This window comes from Symphalangus syndactylus, chromosome 2, assembly GCF_028878055.3.
Source record: "Symphalangus syndactylus isolate Jambi chromosome 2, NHGRI_mSymSyn1-v2.1_pri, whole genome shotgun sequence".
Taxonomy (NCBI): domain Eukaryota; kingdom Metazoa; phylum Chordata; class Mammalia; order Primates; family Hylobatidae; genus Symphalangus; species Symphalangus syndactylus.
The window spans coordinates 94,550,741-94,573,889 of NC_072424.2; the positions used below are offsets into that span (position 1 = coordinate 94,550,741).

Below are 23,149 nucleotides of genomic sequence, written 5' to 3' on the forward strand. Positions count from 1 at the left end.
ATTGTGGTTTTGATTTGCATTTCTCTGATGGCCAGTGATGATGAGCATTTTTTCATGTGTCTTTTGGCTGCATGAATATCTTCTTTTGAGAAGTGTCTGTTCATATCCTTCACCCACTTTTTGATGGGGTTGTTTGTTTTTTCCTTGTAAATTTGTTTGAGTTCTTTGTAGATTCTGGATATTAGCCCTTTGTCAGATGAGTAGATTGCAAAAATTTTCTCCCATTCTGTAGGTTGCCTGTTCACTCTGATGGTAGTTTCTTTTGCTGTGCAGAAGCTCTTTAGTTTAATTAGATCCCATTTGTCAACTTTGGCTTTTGTTGCCATTGCTTTTGGTGTTTTAGACATGAAGTCCTTGCCCATGCCTGTGTCCTGAATGGTATTGCCTAGGTTTTCTTCTAGGGTTTTTATGGTTTTAGGTCTAACATGTAAGTCTTTAATCCATCTTGAATTAATTTTTGTATAAGGTGTAAGGAAGGGATCCAGTTTCAGCTTTCTACATATGGCTAGCCAGTTTTCCCAGCACCATTTATTAAATAGGGAATCCTTTCTCCATTTCTTGTTTTTGTCAGGTTTGTCAAAGATCAGATAGTTGTAGATACGTGGCATTATTTCTGAGGGCTCTGTTCTGTTCCATTGGTCTATATCTCTGGTACCAGTACCATGTTGTTTTGGTTACTGTAACCTTGTAGTATAGTTTGAAATCAGGTAGCGTGATGGCTCCAGTTTTGTTCTTTTTGCTTAGGATTATCTTGGCAATGCGGGCTCTTTTTTGATTCCATATGAACTTTAAAGTAGTTTTTTCCAATTCTGTGAAGAAAGTCATTGGTAGCTTGATGGGGATGGCATTGAATCTATAAATTACCTTGGGCAGTATGGCCATTTTCACGATATTGATTCTTCCTACTCATGAGCATGGAATGTTCTTCCATTTGTTTGTATCCTCTTTTATTTCATTGAGCAGTGGTTTGTAGTTCTCCTTGAAGAGGTCCTTCACATCCCTTCTAAGTTGGGTTCCTAGGTATTTTATTCTCTTTGAAGCAATTGTGAATGGGAGTTCACTCATGATTTGGCTCTCTGTTTGTCTGTTATTGGTGTATAAGAATGCTTGTGATTTTTGCACATTGATTTTGTATCCTGAGACTTTGCTGAAGTTGCTTATCAGCTTAAGGAGATTTTGGGCTGAGACGATGGGGTTTTCTGGATATACAATCAGACATGATTTTTTAAATGGTATCATAACATAGAGTGTGAACATAAAATAATGTAATCAGGCATTTAAATCACAAAATAATGTAATCAGGCATTTAAATTTTTCTCAATTTTAGATTACCATAAAAATGCTACAATAATTGTTAAGTAATATAAATTTCCTTAATGTACATTCATAAAAGTGAAGTACGGGGTCAAAGGGAATACACTGTATTAATTTACAATCCCATCTTCAGTTTGTACAAGCATTCATTTTACTATTTTTACCAACATTCACAATTCTCTTTTTCTTTTTTTTTGAGACAACATCTCACTCCTGTCGCCCAGCCTGGAGTGCAGTAGCAGAATCACAGCTCACTATAGCCTCTGCTTTCCAGGCTCAGGTGATTCTCCTACTTCAGCTTCCTGAGTAGCTGGGACGACAGGCATGCATCACCAAACCCAGCTAATTTTTTGTATTTTTAGTGGAGTCAGGGTTTTGTCATATTGCCCAGGCTGGTCTCAAACTCTCCTCCCACCTTTGCTTGCTAAAGTTCTGTGATTACAGGTGTGAGCCACCATGCTTGGCCTCATAATTATCTTTAAGAAAAAAATAAGTGCTTATATAATAGTAATTCATTATTTGGCTTTTTTTTTGTAATTAGGTTGAATATTTTGCCTTATTTATTGGTTCTTTTTAATACATAATTGCCTATTTATGTTATTTGACCAATTTTATATTGAGTTAGTAAGAATTCATTTAAATAAAAATTTAAATCTTCTACTTGTGTTTCATATATGGAATTTATTGAACTAGTAATTCTAATTTTATGGGATTGTATATATGAATGGGTAAGGTTTTGAAAATGCCCTTAGCTCAACTGCCTTATTGTCCTAAGGGAGACAGAGTTTAGTGACACATGAAGAATGAAAGAAATCTTGTGATCAGGTCAGCATAGATTACAAGGCTTTCACTTTTTCTTTCTTACTGTAATTTATGTTCATAAATAAATTTAACTTTCATTTTCTGTTCCTCACATACCTTAGCAATGTCAGGAAACCCTTATGCAATCAAGAATGGCTTCTGTCTTCCTCACAATACTTCACAGTTTTGGTTTTTATAATTGGGATTATTTTCTGAGTCAGATTAATATTTTTAAATTGTTTTTTAAGTATATTCCTTCAAGATTTTATTTTGACATACATGTCATACTGATAACAGAATTTCTTTAGATTTAAGAGTTTCAGAGTTTGTCACCAGTGTTTTTATACCATTTCCTCATTATTGAATTCTTTATCTTGATTAATTTTTTATTAGAGCATTGCTTGAAGGATTTTCTACCCCTTTCTTACCCCCATTCTAGGAAAATTGCATTGGTACATTTTTTTTAAGCCTTTATATGTCTAAATAACTATATTTCTGATGTCTTTGAGCAAGTTGTCTGGGTATCGAATTCTTTGATCAGAAGATTTGGTCCTCATTTAGTCTAATTCCTCAAGGTATTCTGTTTCCCATAAACTGTACTATCTTTCACAGAGACAATTGTGTTCTCTGTTTTTTCTTTGTAATGGAATTATGCTTGCCCAGTTGGACATACAGCAAGGAGTTAATAGACGTTTTCTTTCACTGATTGATGTGAGTTCCTGCCACATCTATCAGGCCTAGAAAAATAATAGATTTACTGTATTTTTATTTGATCTGTCAAAGTAGGAAATATGGGAAAGCAAGCATCTAGAGCCCAGAACTGGAAGCAGAAAGAACAGGAAACTTTGCCTCTTTTGCAGGCATTTCTTTATTGTAATTAGTGTTCTTACTGTAGACACTAGGAAGATATGAATATGCCCTGGGTACTGCACAGCCTATCTTAGCTCTAGCTTTTACTCCTCTGACTTAAGTCTGCGATGGTGACCTTTTGTTACATCTTCTATTTATTTCCTTGTCGTGGCCACTCTTGTGGATGTAAATCACAAACCATCCTTTTCTTCAATCCCAGTTTTGTAGAACGTTCTCCAAAGCTTTTTTCTTTTGCCTGACTCTTGCTTAGTTTTCAGCGCTGAAGGAGATATTCCCGCTATACTACTTATTGCCATAATGACTAAAAGTCTTCTTGGTAGCAGTTTATCACCATTATAAGATTATATAGGCTATCGTCCTGTCAATATAATACTAATAGTAGTTCATGATACCTGTTAGATAAGCTGACAATCCAAGTGCACTTTAATTGCTTTCTTTTAGATGAAGATAAATATAAACTTGTTGCTTTTAATTCACCAGGAAGAAACTATATTTGGGTTCTTATATATGTGTGTGTGTGTGTGTGTGTGTGTGTGTGTGTGTGTAGGTATATATCATATCATGTCTATATTTACTCTTATATATATAGCTGACATTCTCAATGCCCACCTCGCCCTACCTACCAACCACAAAACCCTATATTTTCTTCCTTCTCTCTCTCATCTCTTTCTCTCAAAGAGCAAGACAAAATTTCTGTCCATTAAATTAAAAACAAAATAGGATAATATATTTATGATTTTCTTTGGAAATAAAGGAAAAACAAGAAAGTGAAGGTGGTAATTGCAACCCTATGATTTTGTTTTGATTTTTTTAAGATGGAAGGTAAAATGATTAAGAATACTTATTGTCTTATCCTGTTGATGTTTTACAACAGTATAAGTTAGGGTCTGGAATTCAGTTTTCCATCTTGAAGAATTGGGGCTTTTCATTTAAAACACCCAAGCAAAACTTGATGGGTATAACTTTACTAACTTTGCAGAAATTTTCTAAATTTTGCCCAAGTTAGAAGAATAGCAAATTTGTAGAAAAATGAAAAGGAAGAAGGAAGTCTGTTTCTAAGTAAATCTTTCTTAACAATTGAGAACAAGGTTTCTAGGATTTGAGCTGACTTAAAACTTAATGAAAACATTTTTCTATATCAAAAAGAATGATTTGTACAGATGTTTTATGTCCACCATTTGCTTATTCATCCTACTCATTAAACACAGTATGTTAACATTAATATATGAGTTCTTTATGATCAGTAACACAGTCAAATAGAGGAAGAAGAAAAGGAAGAATCAGAAGTGGAAATGAGTATTCTCTTTTGCATGACTACATGAATAGATAACTCAGTAATACACAATTTAGATGGTGGATGCAGGGCAAGGGAAGGAATAACCATGATGATATAATGAGTTTGATTTTGGGTATGCTGCATTTTGAAAGAAGTGTGAAAATGCATTTTAAAAGGTGTGAAAATAAAAATACATCCTTGTCACTTAGGAATATGATCTGAAATCTAGGAAAGGAGAATTCAGTTAAGGTTGTAAGGTTTGTGAATTATCACAAATAGTAATAATATCTGATACTTGAATTAACAAAAATAGGTACATTTTCTAAGATGAGAATAAACAGGAATAAGACTGTCCCAAAGGAACACCACTAGGGAAGTTACTGAAGAACCGTAGAGGGTACGTTTTGCTGAAGCCAAGGTAGAAGAAAGAGTTCTTTATACTTAGATGACCAGTACCTGAAATGTCTTTGTCTGGATTTTATATAAGCTTCCTAGATATTATATGATTCTCAAAAGCTGTCTGCATTTCATGAAAATTTATCAATAATTGTAGACAGTCCATTAACATTTCTGTAAAAAATAATTCCCGGACAAAAAAGAATCTTGTTTGACAGACATTAGGTAAATTGTGGTTGATAATGAAGGAGATATGCTTAGAAATTGAGGGTAGTACTATAAAGAATTAGTGGAAACTTAATTCCTCAGTTGGTATTTTGAGTTTTAGACAGAAATCAGTGTTTTAAAGGTGTGCTCAATAGCCTTCGATTTATGAAATTTAGATGTTTATGTAGGAAATATTTTTAAAATTTCTTGCAGTGAATGAGAAAGTGGAATTTGCAAAATGTACAGAAAACATTGTAATCTGGAGAAAATTTGACTTCAGTTACATCTAGCTAAGGGTTTTAATCTTGGGTCAGGGAAACCTAGGAAAGGGTTATTTTATGTGCCCTGTTAACGGACACAGGGACTAGATTGTTTTCTTTTTGTGTCTTTGTAATAACTTAAGTCTTTTTAAATTTTTAGAACCTAATCCACCAATAGATCAAGTTATACAGAAACCAGGAGTTGTACAGAGATTTGTGAAATTTCTTGAAAGAAATGAAAATTGCACTTTACAAGTGAGTCTAAAGTTTTCTTTCTTAATTTTTCTCTAGAAATGACATGTTAAAGTTTCTAGTGAAAGCAACTTCTGCAGTATTGACTCTATTGTAAGCATTAAGTAAATACTTGGTAATTAAAAGAAAAGGTAGTGCTGCCTGTCTTGTCTTGGACATGGTTTCAGTGCTAGTTTTTTTCTAGGAATTGTTATTTTATTAAGCAATTTTGGAAAAAGTATATAAAATCATTACTAATGTTAATAAACAATTTATAGTTGTTAACCTTTAATAACTTTTTTGTTTTAGAAAACTTCGGACTAAAATGTTGCTAAATTTATTTTGATTCTTAGCTAGCCAGGGTTCTAACTTTTACCTTTTAAAACACTGTTAGCTGACTGATTAGTTCTTTTTTTCAAAACAGAATAAATTAGTATTTAGTATTATCTAGTAGAAATGTGACCAGAGTTAAGTTTGTCATAAAGAACATTGGTTCTCAACCATGATATAGTTACAATTTTAAGATGTCTTCCAAATAATTTGCTACTAATGGTAATTTACTGAAGTTTGTAAATATTTTAATGTTAAAAAAAGATTGGTTTTCCCTACATTCATTGCTATGCATATTCTTAAGTCAGAGTACAGGTTGGAATTTTATCTATGTATCAGGAATTGCACAAGACATACACCTAACTTATAAAAGCTATTGTCAATAATGGAGGACTGTTACTTCAGTAACAGTTGTTGAGTTTGTAACTTAAGAGTAGTGGTCTACTTAGCTGAATAATTTGAGAAAGATCCTCATGTTTTAGGTATAAGCAAAGGAATGTATTGCATGTGTGAATGTGAAAAATTGGTGAGAATGTTTACAATAAGGGTCTCTAAGAGGCTACTTTAGTCATGTTACAGTTCTGTTGTCAATTATTTTGAACTAGAGATCATGAAATCTGGTTCCATTGCTTTATATAAGCCCTAAGTCCAGACTAAAACCCAGACATCTTGATACCTATTATTTGGCTTTTTAATTCCAATTGAATGAAAGAAGAAATGATTGAATGTAAATAAATAAAATTATTGAGAGCTAGTTTGAGCCAAGCGTCATGTAAGATATTGTAGTTCCAAAATTCAGATGTTGTCCTGTTTAGAGAAATTCCACACTTTCTCCTGGGAAAGACAGACATAAAAAAGATCTGTGGTAACATCATATCCTTAGTGCTCTAACAGAGCTATAAACAAAGTACTCTGGGGACACAGAACATAGCAACTTACTCTGTTTAGGGGAAGTTTAAGACTTCACAAAGGTAGTGTTGCAAGACTAGTCTTGAGGATGAAGGAGCCTTTGGCAGACTGAAAAGAGGAAAATTAATACTAGGTTTAGAGGATAGAGTGTGTAGACAGCACAGTGTGGGAAGATTTGCTGGGCGTGGTGGCTCACACCTGTAATCCCAGCACTTTGGGAAGCTGAAGAGGGAGGACCTCTTGAACCCAGGAGTTTGAGACCAGCCTGGGAAAATAGTGAAACCTCATCTCTACAAAAAAAAAAAAAAAAAAATTAGCTGAGTGTGGTGGCATGCACCTGTAGTCTCATCTCCTTGGGAGGCTGAAGTGAGAGTATAACTTGAGCCCGGACATTTGAGGTTATAGTGAGCCGTGATCATACCACTGCACTCCAGCCTGGGCCCTGTCTCTAAAATAAATGAACAAACACACACACACACCGAGAAGTTCAGCATTTATTAATCACTGTGATTAAAAACTATAGAAATTCAACAGTATGGTCTTGGGACAGCTACATGTTGTGCCATGTTACCCAAGTGCGTGTGAAATATGTTAGTTAATATGATTGGTCCATCTAACAGGCCTTAAATTGGGGTCCTACAAACAAGTTTTGTTGGCCTGCTCATGTTTTAAAGCGTGAATTAGATATTAAATCTTAAAAAATGGGGGGATTTCAAATGAATATCCAGGTTTTTGTCTCCTTTTAACAAATCAGAGGTGTTGGCATTGTTGTCAGATAGTTAAAATGAAAGGAGGTTGAATAGGCATTCTGTCTCTATTTTCTTTTTTCAACTGGAAAGTTTACCTTTTTTTTTAAATTGTAGCCACACACTCTAGGTTTTCACAGTTGTCACTTGCTTATCACTCGTTTTATGTTTAATTGGTTGCTGGTAGGCTTCTGACTTTACCAGTCTTCACTAAGGCTTTCTCCTAGGGATACTAGGGACAAGTTTGTAGAGTAACCTTTCAGTTGTCCACTAGCTTATTTCATTATCTACAATTGGTTGGAACTACGGTCTCCATTATTTTTAAATATAAATTCCCTTTAAAATTTTTTCTTAGTCCTACACGTAAAAGTAACTGTACTTTTTAGTATTTCAGTAATGCTTTTGGGTACATTTTTTGTTACTTATAATGACGTGTACGTTTATGTGAAAAGTTATTTATGTGAAATATTTAAAAAGTTTTTTTCATGTTTAATTTTATATGTCAAATATGTGAAATATTTTTTAAACTATAGTCACTGCTTTGTTTGCCTGTGGATTTGTAGGTTGCTTTCAGTAATTCACTAGTTCATTGTTTTGGAGCCATGGTTGGATTTTCTCAGTTGCTTTTATTTTAAATCCATAATGTGTATGTATATTCAAATTTTAATTGAGTTGATATGAGTAACTTCTCAGAGACTCTGCAGCTTAAAAAAAATACCAGAAGTCCCAACACTGGCTCTGTTAATAATGAAAGCTTGATGTTGAACAAATACCTAAATCTCTCAACTTCTGATTTTTTTGTTTCTTAAATAAGTAGGTTGAGGTTACATGATCTGTAGAGAAATAAGTACCTCTTATGATTCTAAGTGTCCTAAATATACCTACTGTTGTTATAAATAATGTCTCTTACTTATTTTTAAACTGCTTGCTTTAGAATGCTTGCCTCTGTAATAATAAAAAGGAGTTTTATAAATTATAAATTCAAAGGTGTTTATATATTGTTGATTTTGTATATTTTCATTATATTTTTCTCAGTTCTTATTTTTCCATATTAAAGAATACTTTTCTGTAATCCGTGATCTTTGATGACAATTACTTTTTTTCTACGAGTTTTTATCCTTAAATCTGACTTCACAATGAATCTTATTAATATAAGTCAGTCTTTCACACTTGTCCTGGCAGGTCTTTACTCCCTCTCTTTCCTTCTTTGCCTTTCTGACATTTCTTTGGTTCTTTCATTTATTTTACCTTTTTTTCTTCTTAGTTTGAAGCTGCATGGGCATTAACTAATATAGCATCTGGAACTTTTCTGCATACCAAGGTAGTGATTGAAACTGGGGCTGTTCCAATTTTTATCAAACTTCTTAATTCTGAACATGAAGATGTTCAAGAACAGGTATGTCTCTAATTTGTATTGTTATATGTACTAGAATTCAGTTTTCTCTTGAAAGTACCATTTGTAATTACGATGTGTAATTCATTTTTGTTTCTAATTGCTGTATATTACATTAAATTATAGTAGTGTTTTTGGTGTTAAGTTAGAAGGGAGGAAGAATGAACAGTTCCAGACATAATCCTGGGTTCTCTATAAGTGTGATCACAGCTAGCATAGGAGTTACTATTCCTGTTTATAAAAGTGCATACTGAGGCTGGGCATGGTGGCTCATGCCTGTATTCTCAGCACTTGGGAAAGCTGAGGCGAGCAGATCACTTGAGGCCAGGAGTTTGAGACCAGTCTGGCCAACATGTCAAAATCCCAGCTCTGCTAAAAATACAAAAATTAGGCAGGCGTGATGCCACAGCTCCTCAGGAAGCTGAGGCACAAGAATTCCTTGAGCCTGGGAGGCAGAGGTTGCAGAGAGCCGAGATCACGCCACTGTACTCCAGCCTGGGCGACAGAGCGAGATTTGTCTCAAAAAAAAAGCGCATACTGAGACTCAAAAGTTAGTAACTTACCTAAAGTCACAATGAATGGCAGAGCTGGGTTTTAAAGCTGGACTGGTTTGACTTCTTGTTCTCTGCATATATGTAGATTATTTTGTTGTTTGTTTTAAGAATATCACATTACTTTGAATAGAACCATTTTTTAATAAACTTAATGAAGTTTTGTTGTAAGAGGTAAAATTTAATTACATATAATTGTACCATCTAAATAAAATCAAGTCATTTGACCTTTTTTTTGCATCATTTTTATGTACATAAATCTGTTGATCTCTCTCCCATTTTATTAATCATTTCATTTTATATATTTTTCAGTTAACACTAATATTGGGAGCCTTTTTTTATGGCAGTAATTATTCTTCCATGGAAATTTTACTGATTACTCAATATCTGCTCAGATATGTACCATAATTTGTTATCTGTTCCTCAATTGTTGTACATTTGGATTATTTCTAGCTTATTGGTGTTGTTAATAATATTGTGATGAATATCATTATATGTCATCACTCTTTATGTACCTTTTGATTATTTTACTAGGAAAAGTGACTACCCTGTCAAAAGATAAATTTTTTTTTTTTTTTTTTTTTTGAGATGAAATCTTGCTCTTGTCCCCCATGCTGGAGTGCAGTGGTGCGATCTCAGCTCACTGCAACCTCCACCTCCCAGGTTTGGGCGATTCTCCTGCCTCAGCCTCCCAAGTAGCTGGGATTACAGGTGCCTGCCACCACGCCTGGCTAGTTTTTGTGTTCTAGTAGAGACGGTGTTTCACCATGTTGGCCAGGCTGGTCTCAAACTCCTGACTTCAGGTGATCCGCCCGCCTCGGCCTCCCAAAGTCCTGGGATTACAGGTGTGAGCCACCGTGCCCGGCCAAAAGATAAATTTTTTAAAGCTGTTACTATGTATTTCAAAGTCAGACTCCAAGAATATTATACCAATTAAGATCTCCACCAACAGAATATTATATTCCACAAGGTAGAAAATGTCTTTAGTTTAAAGGTTTTTCTTAAAAACAAACAAAGAAATCTTAGGTCTAGAGTAGATGTTAAAAATACTAACTTATGTTTTAAACATTAAAATAAAACTTTCCCAACTGAAAAGTAACATGTCTACTTTTGTACTAACATGAAAAGTTTATGGTGAAAATAAAATAAAATGATAATTTGTATTTGCATAATTTCTTACCTAATTGAAATTTAATAAATGAATATATGTTCTCAGAAATACATTTTCATCATTGTGCAAATTCCATGGAGTCTATTTACACAAACCTAGATGGTTTATAGTATGGCCTTTTGCATCCAGTCTACAAACCTATACAGTATGTTACTGTACTAAATGCTGTAGGCAATTTTTTTTTTTTTTTTTTTTTTGAGACAGAGTCTTGCTGTGTCACTCAGGCTGCAGTGCAGTGACATGATCTCGGCTCACTGCAACCACCACCTCCTGGGTTTCAAGCAGTTCTTATGCTTCAACCTCCTGAGTAGCTGGGATTACAGGCACCTGCAATCACACCCAGCTAGGTTTTGTATTTTTAGTAGAGATGGGGTTTCACCATGTTGGCCAGGCTGGTCGCATACTCCTGACCTCAAGTGATCTGCCCACCTCACCTCCCAAAGTGCTGGAATTACAGGCATGAGCCACTGCACCCAACCTACTATAGACAATTGTATATACAGTGGTAAGTATTTGTGTATCTACACATACAAAAGGTACAGTAAAGATAGTGGTGTCATAATATTATGAGACTACCATCTTGTATGCAGTCTGTCATTGACTAAAATGTTATGCAGTGCATGATTATAATTGGAAAATTTGCTAAATAGATAATATTTTGTCTCTCCATGTAAATTCCTAGTAAACTATGCTCTTTGTTGAACAGTATAGATATTTCACTAATATGCCAGGAAAACTTTTTTTTTTGGAGACAGAGTTTTGCTCTGTTGCCCAAGGTGGAGCAAGGCTCATTGCAATCTCTGCCTCCTGGGCTCAAGTGATCCTGCCACCTTAGCCTCCCAAGTAGCTGAGATGACAGGTGCGTGCCACCACACCCAGCTAATTTTTGTCATTTTTTCAGTAGAGACAGGGTTTTACCACGTTGCCCAGGCTGGTTTTGAACTCCTAGACTCAAGTGATCTGCCCACCTCAGCTTCCCAAAGTGCTAGGATTACACACGTGAGCCACCTTGTTCAGCTGGAAAACTTTTTAAATGTCCTATCTTTCAATTTGAATAAAAATATTAAATTGAATTTTAAAAGTTTTTCTTCTCTACCTTTTTTTTCACATATTGCAAACTGTTGCTTTGTTCATTCTGTACTAAAATCTCATTCCTAAAGGAAAGCCTCTAATTTAAAATATTGTCTTAAGATAATTTTTTTTTTTTTTTCCTAAGGCTGTTTGGGCACTTGGTAATATTGCTGGTGACAATGCAGAATGCAGAGATTTTGTTTTGAATTGTGAAATACTTCCACCTCTTTTAGAGTAAGTACTTTATCACAATTAAGTATGTATCAAAAACTATATACTCCACTATATTCTACATACATAATTAAGTTCTTCAGTCATGCTTTTAAATTTGTCTTATGGTTATCAAGCCTGCAGTAGCTTGACAGTAGGTAGAAGCAAGAGAAATTTTCAAATTGTTACCTGTGTCTTTGATGTTCCCTTAAACCACACTTAACCGTGGTCATTGCTTACTTGATGCTTACTGATCTAAAATAATTATTCTGCAAAAACAAGGATATATAGTAGTTTATAATACAGTAAAATTTACATATTGCTATAGTAGGGAATCCTTAATACTTGAACAGACAGTATATTTAGGATGTCAGTATGTTTTAAATTTTATTAAAAGAACCAAGATTTTAAGATAGAGATTTTTCTTTCAGGATTAGAATTTTACTTCAAATGATTTATCTAGTAGTTTCTTCTACTACTTTATGTATTTTTTTAAAAAAGAAATTACCCTATAATGTAAGGTCCTTTATATAAATGACATAAAATTTTTTGAAAGACAGGCTTATACATATTGTTTATGATTAAGAGGATCTTTATGTAGGATAAATGCCAATGGCAGGTAGTGAAGAAAAAGACTAATCGAGGAGATGGTTAGAAGTAAATATTTTACTCTTCATTTCTGCATGGAGGTGCATTCTCCGTGCTCTCCAGCTGAGGAATTGAATAGGAAGAATAAATTTCTAGTCAATAGTTTTCAAAAAACATTTTACTCTAGCTTTCTGTGGACAGAAGTTATTTCTTGGCATGGTTTCACTTAACCAATATTAATCGAAGATCTGTGTGCAAACCACTGAACTCACTATAATTTCATTTATTATGGGCTTAAAGTTAATGGTCCATAGTATTTGAGAATTTAGCTGAGCTATAAAAGAAACTACTGATTTAGAGTTCAATATGAATCATTTTGAAGTCGATACTATTAAAAACATCTCTTAAAGTTTCAATTTGAGACTTGTCTCACCTGATTTATGTGGTATATAAATTAACTGAGCACTTTTTGTTTTTGTTGTTCTGTCTCTATGTCATTTTATTATTTGTTAATATCTCAAGTAGGTAGTGGTTTATGAAGTAGTAAACATTTCTTAGGTCTAATCTCTTTAAATGTCCTAAGGAGTCTTTTAACCATGACTGAAGAAACCAAACTAAAAAATAAAACAAATGAAGAATAACCAGTACCCAGGTATGTAGTAATAGTTATAAAAACAATTTCAGGCTGGGTGTGGTGGCTCACGCCTGTAATCCCTGCACTCTGGGAGGCCAAGGCAGGTGGATCCCCTGAGGTCAGGAGTTCGAGACCAGCCTGACCAACATGGAGAAACCCCGTCTCTACTGAAAATACAAAATTAGCTGGGTGTGGTGGTGCATGCTTGTAATCCCAGCTACTCGAGAGGCTGAGGCAGCAGAATTGCTTGAACCCGGGAGGTGGAGGTTGTGGTGAGCTGAGATCATGCCATTGTACTCCAGCCTGGGCAACAAGAGCAAAATTCCATTTCAGATAATAATAATAATTTCCAAAAAGGGTATTAAAAAGTTGGAAAGTTTCAGAGTTTCACTATAAAACTTCATCTTAGAAAGTTTCAAAGTATTTAAAAAAATAAGAAAGGTAATTAAAAGGAAGTTAAGTTAGATACTCTCTCTGGAGTTGGGCAAAAGGAAAAATTTTTGGCTTAAAAAATGATTATGCAGGCCGGGCGCAGTGGCTCACGCCTGTAATCCCAGCACTTTGGGAGGCCGAGTCGGGTAGATCACGAGGTCAGGAGATCAAGACCATCCTGGCTAACATGGTGAAATCTGGTCTCTACTAAAAATACAAAAAATTAGCCAGGAGTGGTGGCGGGCACCTGTAGTCCCAGCTACTCGAGAGGCTGAGGCAGGAGGATGGCGTGTACCTGGGAGGTGGAGCTTGCAGTGAGCCAAGATCGCGCCACTGCACTCCAACTTGGGCGACAGAGCGAGACTCCGTCTCAAAAAAAAAAAAAAATGATTATGCATTATTTGTTGTTCACATTGTAATTCACATTTAGTAATGCTTAAGTAAATGTAAAACTTACTAATGTATCATTTTATCTGTTTGAGTGATATTTTAATTTATTTTATTAGTATTCATTTAATTCTCAGTAAATGTAAATCTTTTACTACTATAAACTATCCTGATACAATTTTGCTGTAATTTAACTCAACTTTAATTTATAATGTAGCATATTTGTACTTTCTCATAATAACCCCCCCATTAATACAAAAAAAGAACAATAGTATACAACAGGGGTTGGCCAGCTTTATCTCTCAGGCCAAATCTGGCTTGCTTCACATTTTTGTAAATTAAGTTTTATCGAAACACAGTCACGCCTATTTACTCACTTAATGTCTCTGGTTGCTTTCATGCTACATCAGCATAGGTGAGTAATAGACACGAGAAGGAGGGCCTGCAAACCCTAAAATATTTACTGAAAAAAATTGTCAACTCTTAGCATACAAAATCAGTATAACTATTTTATTTCTAGATCTGTTGTATTTTGGGGAAATCTAACATCCATTTTTAGGAAAGCCTTTAGAACAGAAACTTTTTTTAGTGTAGTAGAATACATGTAACCAGTTTAACCATTTTAAAGTGTACAATTTAGTGGCAGTAAGTAGATTTGCAACATTGTACAACTATCACTACTATCTAGTTCCAGAATTTTTTTACCACCTTAAACAGAAACTCAGTACCCATTAAACAGTCACATCCCATTTTGCCATCACCTTGTGCATTGGAAACTACAAATCTGTTTTCTCTCTCTATGGATTTGCTTATACTGTATATGTCACATAAGTGGAATCATACAATATATTACCTTTGTGTCTGGCTTCTTTTAGCTTACTGTTTTCAAGGTTCATTCATATTATAGTGAATGTATCAGTACTTCGTTCTTTTTATGGCTGAATTATATTCCATTTTATGCATGTGCCACATTTTGTTCATTCATTAATAGGTGGACACTTCAGTGTGTCCACCTTTTGACTACTGTAAATAGTGCTTCTATAAACATTCATGTACAAGGTTTTGTTTCAGTACTGGTTTTTCATTCTTGTGGGTATATAAATACGTAGGAGTGGAATTTGCCAGGTAATATGGTAATTCCATCTTTAATTTTTTAGAGACTACCAAACTTTTTCACAGCAGCTGTACCATTTTACGTTCTCCTAGCAATGTATGAGTGTTCTAGTTTCTCTATATCGTCACCAACACATATTATCTGTTATTCTGATTTAGATCATCTTAGTGGGTGTAAGTTGATTTTTTCATTTCTATGAAAAGGTCATTGTCATTTTGATAGAGGTTTCATTTACTCTGTAGATCACTTTGAGCAGTATTGCCATCTTAATAATATTAAGGCTTCCAATTCGTGAACCTGAGAAATCTTGTAATTAATTAAGGTGTTTAATTTTAACAATATTTTGTAGATTTTAGTAAACAGGTCTTATACCTCTTTGGTTAAATGTATTCCAAAGTATTTTATTCTTTTTTATTCAAATGTAAATGAAGTTGTTTTCTTAATTTCTTTTTTGACTTGTTCTTGGTAGTGTATAGAAATACAACTGATTTTTGTGTATTGATTATTTATTTATTTATTTATTTATTTATTTTGAGGCAGGGTCTTGCTCTGTCACCTAGGCTGGAGTGCAGTGGCGTAATCTTGGCTTACTGCCGTCTGTGCCTCCCAGGTTCAAGCGATTCTCGTGCCTTAGCCTCCCAAGTAGCTGGGATTACAGTTGCGTACAACCATACCTGGCTAATTTTTGTATTTTTAGTAGAGACGGAGTTTCACCATGTTGGCCAGGCTGGTCTTGAACTCCTGGTATCAAGTGATCCATCCCCCCTTGACCTCCCAAAGCTCTGGGATTACAAGTGTGAGCCACCACACCTGGCCTGTGTGTTGATCTTGCATCCTGCAACTTTGTTGAATTGATTAGCACCAATAGTTTTTTTGTGGATTGTTGTGGATTTCCGTATATTAGATCATGTCATCTGTCAATAATGATAGTTTCATTGCTGAGCATAATGGCACATGCCGGTAGTCTCAGATACTTGGGAGCCTGAATAGGGAGGGTCATTTGAGGTCAGGAGCCTCCCGAGTTCAAGTGGTTCTCATGCCTCAACTCTCCCAATTAGCTGGGAATACAGGCGTGTGCCACCATGCCTGGCTGATTTTTGTATTTTTGGTAGAGACGAAGTTTCACCATGTTGGCCAGGCTGGTCTTGAACTCAAATTTGAGGTCAAGATCATTTGAGGCTGTAGTGCACTATGATAATGCTTGTGAATAGTCACTGCACTCTAGCCTGTGCAACATAGCAAGACTCCATCTCTAAATTTTTTTTTTTAAAGATAGTTTCATTTCTTGCTTTCCAAGTTGGCTGTGTGAATTCTTTTTGTTGCACAGTTGCTTTGGATAGAGCTTCCATTACAATGTTACCTAGAAGTGGCAAAAATGAGTGTCTTTGTTTTCTTTCTTACCTCAGAGTAAAAACTAACTCTTTCACCATTCAGTGTGATGTTTGCTATGGTTTTCGATAAATGCCCTTTATTCCGTTGAGGTAGTTTCCTTCTATTTCTTTTTTTTTTTTCTTTTTTTTTGAGACAGAGTCATGCTCTGTCACCAGGCTTGAGTACAGTGGCACGATGTTGGCTCACTGCAACCTCTGCCTCCTGGGTTCGATTCTCCTGCCTCAGCCTCCCAGGTAGCTGGGACTACAAGCGTGCACCACCACGCCCAGCTAATTTTTGTATTTTTAGTAGAGACAGGGTTTCACCATGTTGGCCAGGATGGTCTCGATCTCCTGACCTCATGATTCACCCGCCTCAACCTCCCAAAGTGGTGGGATTACAGGCATGAGTCACTATGCCTGACCTGTTTAGTGTTTTTATCATAAAAGGATGTTGAGCTCTTTTAAATACTTTTTGCATCCAATGAGATAACTTGTTTTTTTAATTTATTATATTAATATGGTTTATCATTTTGATTGATATTTGTATCTTGAACCTTCCTTGCATTCCTTGGTTAAATGCCATGTGGTCATAGTATAAGCTGCTAGATTCAGTTTCCTAGAATTCTGTTGAGGATTTTTGTATGTATATTCCGAAGAAATATTTTTTCTTTTGTAACTTTTGTTTTGATATCTTTGGCTTTGGTATCAGGGTAATGCTATCCTCACAGAATTGATGAGGAAGGGTTCTCTTATTTTTTTAAAAAAAATTTTGCAGCTACATAGTAGATATGTATATTTATGGGGTACACGAGATGTTTTGATACAGGCATGCAATGTGAAATAAGCACATCATGGAGTGGGCATAAGCATGCCCTCAAGCTTTTATCCTTTGAGTTACAAATAATCCAGTTACATTCTTTTCATTATTTTAAGTGTTCTCTTATTTTTTGAAAGGGTTTGAGAATTATTCATTAATGTTTGGTAGAATTCACCAGTGAAGCCATCTGATGCTGGACTTTTCCTTTTTGGGAAGTGTTTGATTAGAATTCTATATCTTGTTATAGTTCTATGTAGATTTTCTATTCTTAAGTCAGTTTGGTAGTTTCTGTGTTTCTAAATGGTTTTTCATTTCTTCTAGCTTATCTTTCTTGGCTTTTGATGATAATATTCTCATATAATTCTTTTTTTTGTTGAAGTGCTGATAGTAATGTCTCTACTTTGATTCTTAATTGTAGTAATATTATCATATATATATATATATTTTTTGAGATGGAGTCTTGCTCTGTTGCACAGGCTGGAGTGCAATGACATAATCTCGACTCACTGCACACTGTGCCTCCCGGGTTCAAGCGATTCTTCCACCTCAGCCTCCCAAGTAGCTGGGATTACAGGTGCATGCCACCACGCCCAGCTAATTTTTATATTTTTGTAGAGACATGGTTTCACTGTGTTGGCCAGGCTGGTCTTGAACTCCTGACCTCAGGTGATCTGCTTGCCTCAGCCTCCTGAAGTGCTGGGATTATAGGTGTGAGCCACTGCGCCCAGCCAAATTGTAGTAATATGAATCTTTTTCCTTTTGTCCGTCTAGATAAAGGCTTGTTTTTGTTGATTTTTTTTTTTTTGTCAAAGAACTACCTTTTTGTTTAGTTGATTTTCTGTAGTGTTTTTCCTTTTTTTGAGACGGAGTCTTTCTCTGTCCCCCAGGCTGGAGTGCAGTGGCGCGATCTCAGCTCACCGCAACCTCCACCTCCTGGGTTCACGCCATTCTCCTGCCTCAGCCTCCCGAGTAGCTGGGACTACAGGCGCCCACCAACACGCCTGGCTAATTTTTTGTATTTTTAGTAGAGATGGGGTTTCACTGTGTTAGCCAGGATGGTCTCGATCTCCTGACCTCGTGATCTGCCCGCCTTGGCCTCCAAAAGTGCTGGGATTACAGGCTTGAGCCACCGCGCCCAGCCCCTGTAGTGTTTTTCTATTCTGTATTTTATCTCTGGTCTTAACTTTATTTTCTTCCTCCTGCTAGCTATGAGTTTTGTTTACTCTAATTTTTCTAATTTCTGAAGGTGGAAGGTTATCTTTTTTCATATGGGTGTTAAGAACTATAAATTTTTTTCTGAGTATTAATTTCACTACATCCCTTAAGTGTTGGTGTGTTTTTATTTTTTATTTATCTCAAAGTATTTTCTGCGTGTGTGTGTGTGTGTGTGTGTGTGTTTTAACTCACTAGTTATTTAAGAGTATGTTACTCTACTCATAGTTCTGAATTTTTTAGTTTTCTGTCTGTATTTTTAGTTTCATTCCATTGTTGTCAGAGAAGATACTTTTTATGATTTCATTTCAAAAATTTATCAGAGCTCAAGTGATCCACCTGCCTTGGTCTCACAAAGCCTCCTGAGTAGCTGGGATTACCGGCATGCAACACCAAGCCCAGCTAATTTTTGTATTTTTAGCAGAAATGAGGTTTCACCATGTTGGCCTGGCTGGTCTCAAATCCCTGCCTCAAGTGATCCACCTGCCTTGGTCTCCCAAAGTGTTGGGATTACAGGCGTGAGCCACTGCACCCGGCCTAGACCATGTAAGTTTTTAAGTGATACTTCTTTTTTTTTTGAGACAGAATCTTGCTCCGTTGCCCAGGCTGGAGTGCAGTGGTGCAGCCTCGGCTCACTGAACCTCCGCCACCAGGTTTAAGCAATTCTCCTGCCTCAGCCTCCTGAATAGCAGGGACCACAGGCACGTGCCACCATGCCCAGCTAATTTTTGTATCTTTCGTAGAGATGGGTCTCACCATGTTGGTTAGACTGGTCTCGAACTTTTGGCCTCAGGCGATCTACCCACCTTGGCCTCCCAAAGTGCTGGGATTACAAGCATGAGCCACCACATCTGACCCATGTGTTGCTTCTTCCTGATAGATTGACTTTTTATCAACATATGATGTTCTTCTTTGTCTCTGAAAACAGTTTTTGACTTACAGTCTAGTTTGTCTCATTAGTGTAACTATTCTGGATCTCTGTTATTATTTGCATGGAAAATCACTTCTTGGCCTTTTGGCTAAGATAAGCGTATTATTTGCATGGAAAATCTTTTTCTATTTCACTTTCTTTTTTTTTTTTTGAGACGGAGTCTCGCTCTGTTGCCCAGGCTGGAGTGCAGTGGCGCAATCTCGGCTGACTGCAAGCTCCGCCTCCCGGGTTCACGCCATTCTCCTGCCTCAGCCTCTCTGAGTAGCTGGGACTACAGGCGCCCGCCACCACGCCCGGCTAATTTTTTGTATTTTTTAGTAGAGACGGAGTTTCACCGTGGTCTTGATCTCCTGACCTCGTGATCCACCCGCCTCAGCCTCCCAAAGTGCTGGGATTACAAGCGTGAGCCACCGTGCCCAGCCTCTATTTCACTTTCAACCTATTTATGTCTTTGATTCTAAAATGAGTCATTTGTAGACAGCATGGTAGACTTACTATGGGTTTTGTTTTGTTTAATGTATTCTGCCAGTTACTACTTTTGAGAGTTTAATTTATTTGCATTTAGTATAACTACTGATAAATTGGGACTTACTTTTGCCATTTTATTATTATTTAAGCTTTTGTAGAGACAGAGTCTCGTTATGTTGCCTAGGCTGGTCTTAAACTCCTGGCCTCAAGTGATCCTCCTGCATTGGCCTCCGAAGGCACTGGGATTATAGGTGTGAGCCATAGCACCTGGCCATTGTTATTTGTTTTCCAAATGTCACTTTTTTTTTTTTTTTTTTTTTTTTTTTTTTTATTATACTTTAGGGTTTTAGGGTACATGTGCACAATGTGCAGTTTTGTTACATATGTATCCATGTGCCATGTTGATTTCCTGTACCCATTAACTCGTCATTTAGCATTAGGTGTATCTCCTAATGCTGTCCCTCCCCCCTCCCCCCACCCCACAACAGTCCCCGGAGTGTGATGTTCCCCTTCCTGTGTCCATGAGTTCTCATTGTTCAATTCCCACCTATGAGTGAGAACATGCGGTGTTTGGTTTTTTGTCCTTGCGATAGTTTACTGAGAATGATGTTTTCCAGTTTCATCCATGTCCCTACAAAGGACACGAACTCATCATTTTTTATGGCTGCATAGTATTCCATGGTGTATATGTGCCACATTTTCTTAATCCAGTCTATCGTTGTTGGACATTTGGGTTGGTTCCAACTCTTTGCTATTGTGAATAGTGCCGCAATAAACATACGTGTGCATGTGTCTTTATAGCAACATGATTTATAGTCCTTTGGGTATATACCCAGTAATGGGATGGCTGGGTCAAATGGTATTTCTAGTTCAAGATCCCTGAGGAATCGCCACACTGACTTCCACAATGGTTGAACTAGTTTACAGTCCCACCAACAGTGTAAAAGTGTTCCTATTTCTCCACATCCTCTCCAGCACCTGTTGTTTCCTGCTTTTTTAATGATGGCCATTCTAACTGGTGTGAGATGGTATCTCACTGTGGTTTTGATTTGCATTTCTCTGATGGCCAGTGATGAGGAGCATTTCTTCATGTGTTTTTTGGCTGCATAAATGTCTTCTTTTGAGAAGTGTCTGTTCATGTCCTCTGCCCACTTTTTGATGGGGTTGTTTGTTTTTTTCTTGTAAATTTGTTTGAGTTCATTGTAGATTCTGGATATTAGCCCTTTGTCAGATGAGTAGGTTTGCAGATGACATGATTGTATATCTAGAAAACCCCACTGTCTCAGCCCAAAATCTCCTTAAGCTGATTAGCAACTTCAGCAAAGTCTCAGGATACAAAATTAATGTACAAAAATCACAAGCATTCTTGTACACCAATAACAGACAAACAGAGAGCCAAATCATGAGTGAACTCCCATTCACAATTGCTTCAAAGAGAATAAAATACCTAGGAATCCAGCTTACAAGGGATGTGAAGGACCTCTTCAAGGAGAACTACAAACCACTGCTCAATGAAATAAAAGAGGATACAAACAAATGGAAGAACATTCCATGCTCATGGGTTGGAAGAATCAATATCGTGAAAATGGCCATACTGCCCAAGGTAATTTATAGATTCAATGCCATCCCCATCAAGCTACCAATGACTTTCTTCACAGAATTGGAAAAAACTACTTTAAAGTTCATATGGAACCAAAAAAGAGCCCGCATCGCCAAGTCAATCCTAAACCAAAAGAACAAAGCTGGAGGCATCACGCTACCTGACTTTAAACTATACTACAAGGCTACAGTAACCAAAACAGCATGGTACTGGTACCACAACAGACACATAGATCAATGGAACAGAACAGAGCCCTCAGAAATGATGCCGCATAGCTACAACTATCTGATCTTTGACAAACCTGACAAAAACAAGAAATGGGGAAAGGATTCTCTATTTAATAAATGGTGCTGGGAAAACTGGCTAGCCATATGTAGAAAGCTGCAACTGGATCCCTTCCTTACACCTTATACAAAAATTAATTCAAGATGGATTAAAGACTTATATGTTAGACCTAAAACCATTAAAATCCTACAAGAAAACCTAGGCAATACCATTCAGGTCATAGGCGTGGGCAAGGACTTCATGTCTAAAACACCAAAAGCAATGGCAACAAAAGCCAAAATCGACAAATGGGATCTCATTAAACTAAAGAGCTTCTGCACAGCAAAAGAAACTATCATCAGAGTGAACAGGCAACCTACACAATGGGAGAAAATTTTTGCAACCTACTCATCTGACAAATGTCACTTTTTTAAAAAAATAATTTACAGTATTGATTCCTTTCTTGTTTCGTTTCCTATTTTTTTTAAAAGTTTTTTTTTTTAATGGTTACCCTAAGGAATATAATTAACACTTTAAACTTGTAACTACCTTGATTGAATTACTCGCAGTTTACCTTCAAAATTATACAAAAACACTACTATACATTTCTTTTTTTTTTTTTTTTTTTTTTTTTTTTTTTGCGACGGAGTCTCGCTCTGTCGCCCAGGCTGGAGTACAGTGGCGCAATCTCGGCTCACTGCAAGCTCTGCCTCCCGGGTTCATGCCATTCTCCTGCCTCAGCCTCTCTGAGTAGCTGGGACTACAGGCGCCCACCACGACGCCCGGCTAATTTTTTGTATTTTTAGTAGAGACAGGGTTTCACCGTGGTCTCGATCTCCTGACCTCGTGATTCACCCGCCTCGGCCTCCCAAAGTGCTGGGATTACAAGCTTGAGCCACCGCACCCGGCCCTACTGTACATTTCTGTCTCACTCTTCTTAAGTTGTTATTGCCACAAATTACATTATTATACATTGTGTGCCCATTACCCTAGATTTATAATGATTATTTTTTGCATTTTACTTTTAAGTCATGTAGGGAAAAAAAGAGGAATTACAAACCAAAAATTCCATAATACTAGCTCTTAGAGTTACCTATGTAGCTATCTTTAGCAGTATTCTTTATTTCTTTGTATGGTTTTGAGGTATTGTTTATGGCCCTTTCATTTCAGCATAAAGGATTCCCTTTAGCTATTCTTGTAAAGCCAGTCTGCTAGTGATGCCTTTCCTCAGCTTTTGCTCATGTGGGAATCTCACTTTCTCCTTCTGTTTGGAAGGATTGTTTTGCTGGATATTGAAGTCTTGGTTGAGAGTTTCTTTCAGCACTTTAAATATGTCATCCCGTTGCCTTCATGGTTTTCGATGAAAAATCAGCTATTGATCTTTATGAGGAATCTTTGTACACTGTGGGTCACTTCTCTTTTTGCTTTCAAGATTCTGTCTTTGTCTTTTGATTACTTGTGTCTTGGTATGTATCTCTTTGAGTTTATCCTTAGAGTTTATTTAGCTTCTTGGATGTGTAGATTCATTTCTTTTATAAAGTTTGAAAAGTTTTCAGTAATTATTTCTTCAGATATTCTTTTTTCTCTTTTTCT

At 36.3% G+C, this 23,149-nt stretch overlaps 1 protein-coding gene across 3 annotated transcripts in view; it reads left to right on the forward strand.

Annotated features, from left to right (window-relative positions):
* KPNA5 (karyopherin subunit alpha 5) overlaps positions 1–23,149 on the forward strand; it is a 57,061-nt gene that overhangs the window by 12,335 nt on the left and 21,577 nt on the right. For all 3 annotated transcript variants that reach the window (XM_055262333.2, XM_063620599.1, XM_055262317.2), the window contains 3 exons: positions 5,285–5,379; positions 8,605–8,736; positions 11,672–11,760. In XM_055262333.2, coding sequence (XP_055118308.1) covers positions 5,285–5,379; positions 8,605–8,736; positions 11,672–11,760 — 316 coding nt within the window. The remainder of the gene's footprint in view (positions 1–5,284; positions 5,380–8,604; positions 8,737–11,671; positions 11,761–23,149) is intronic.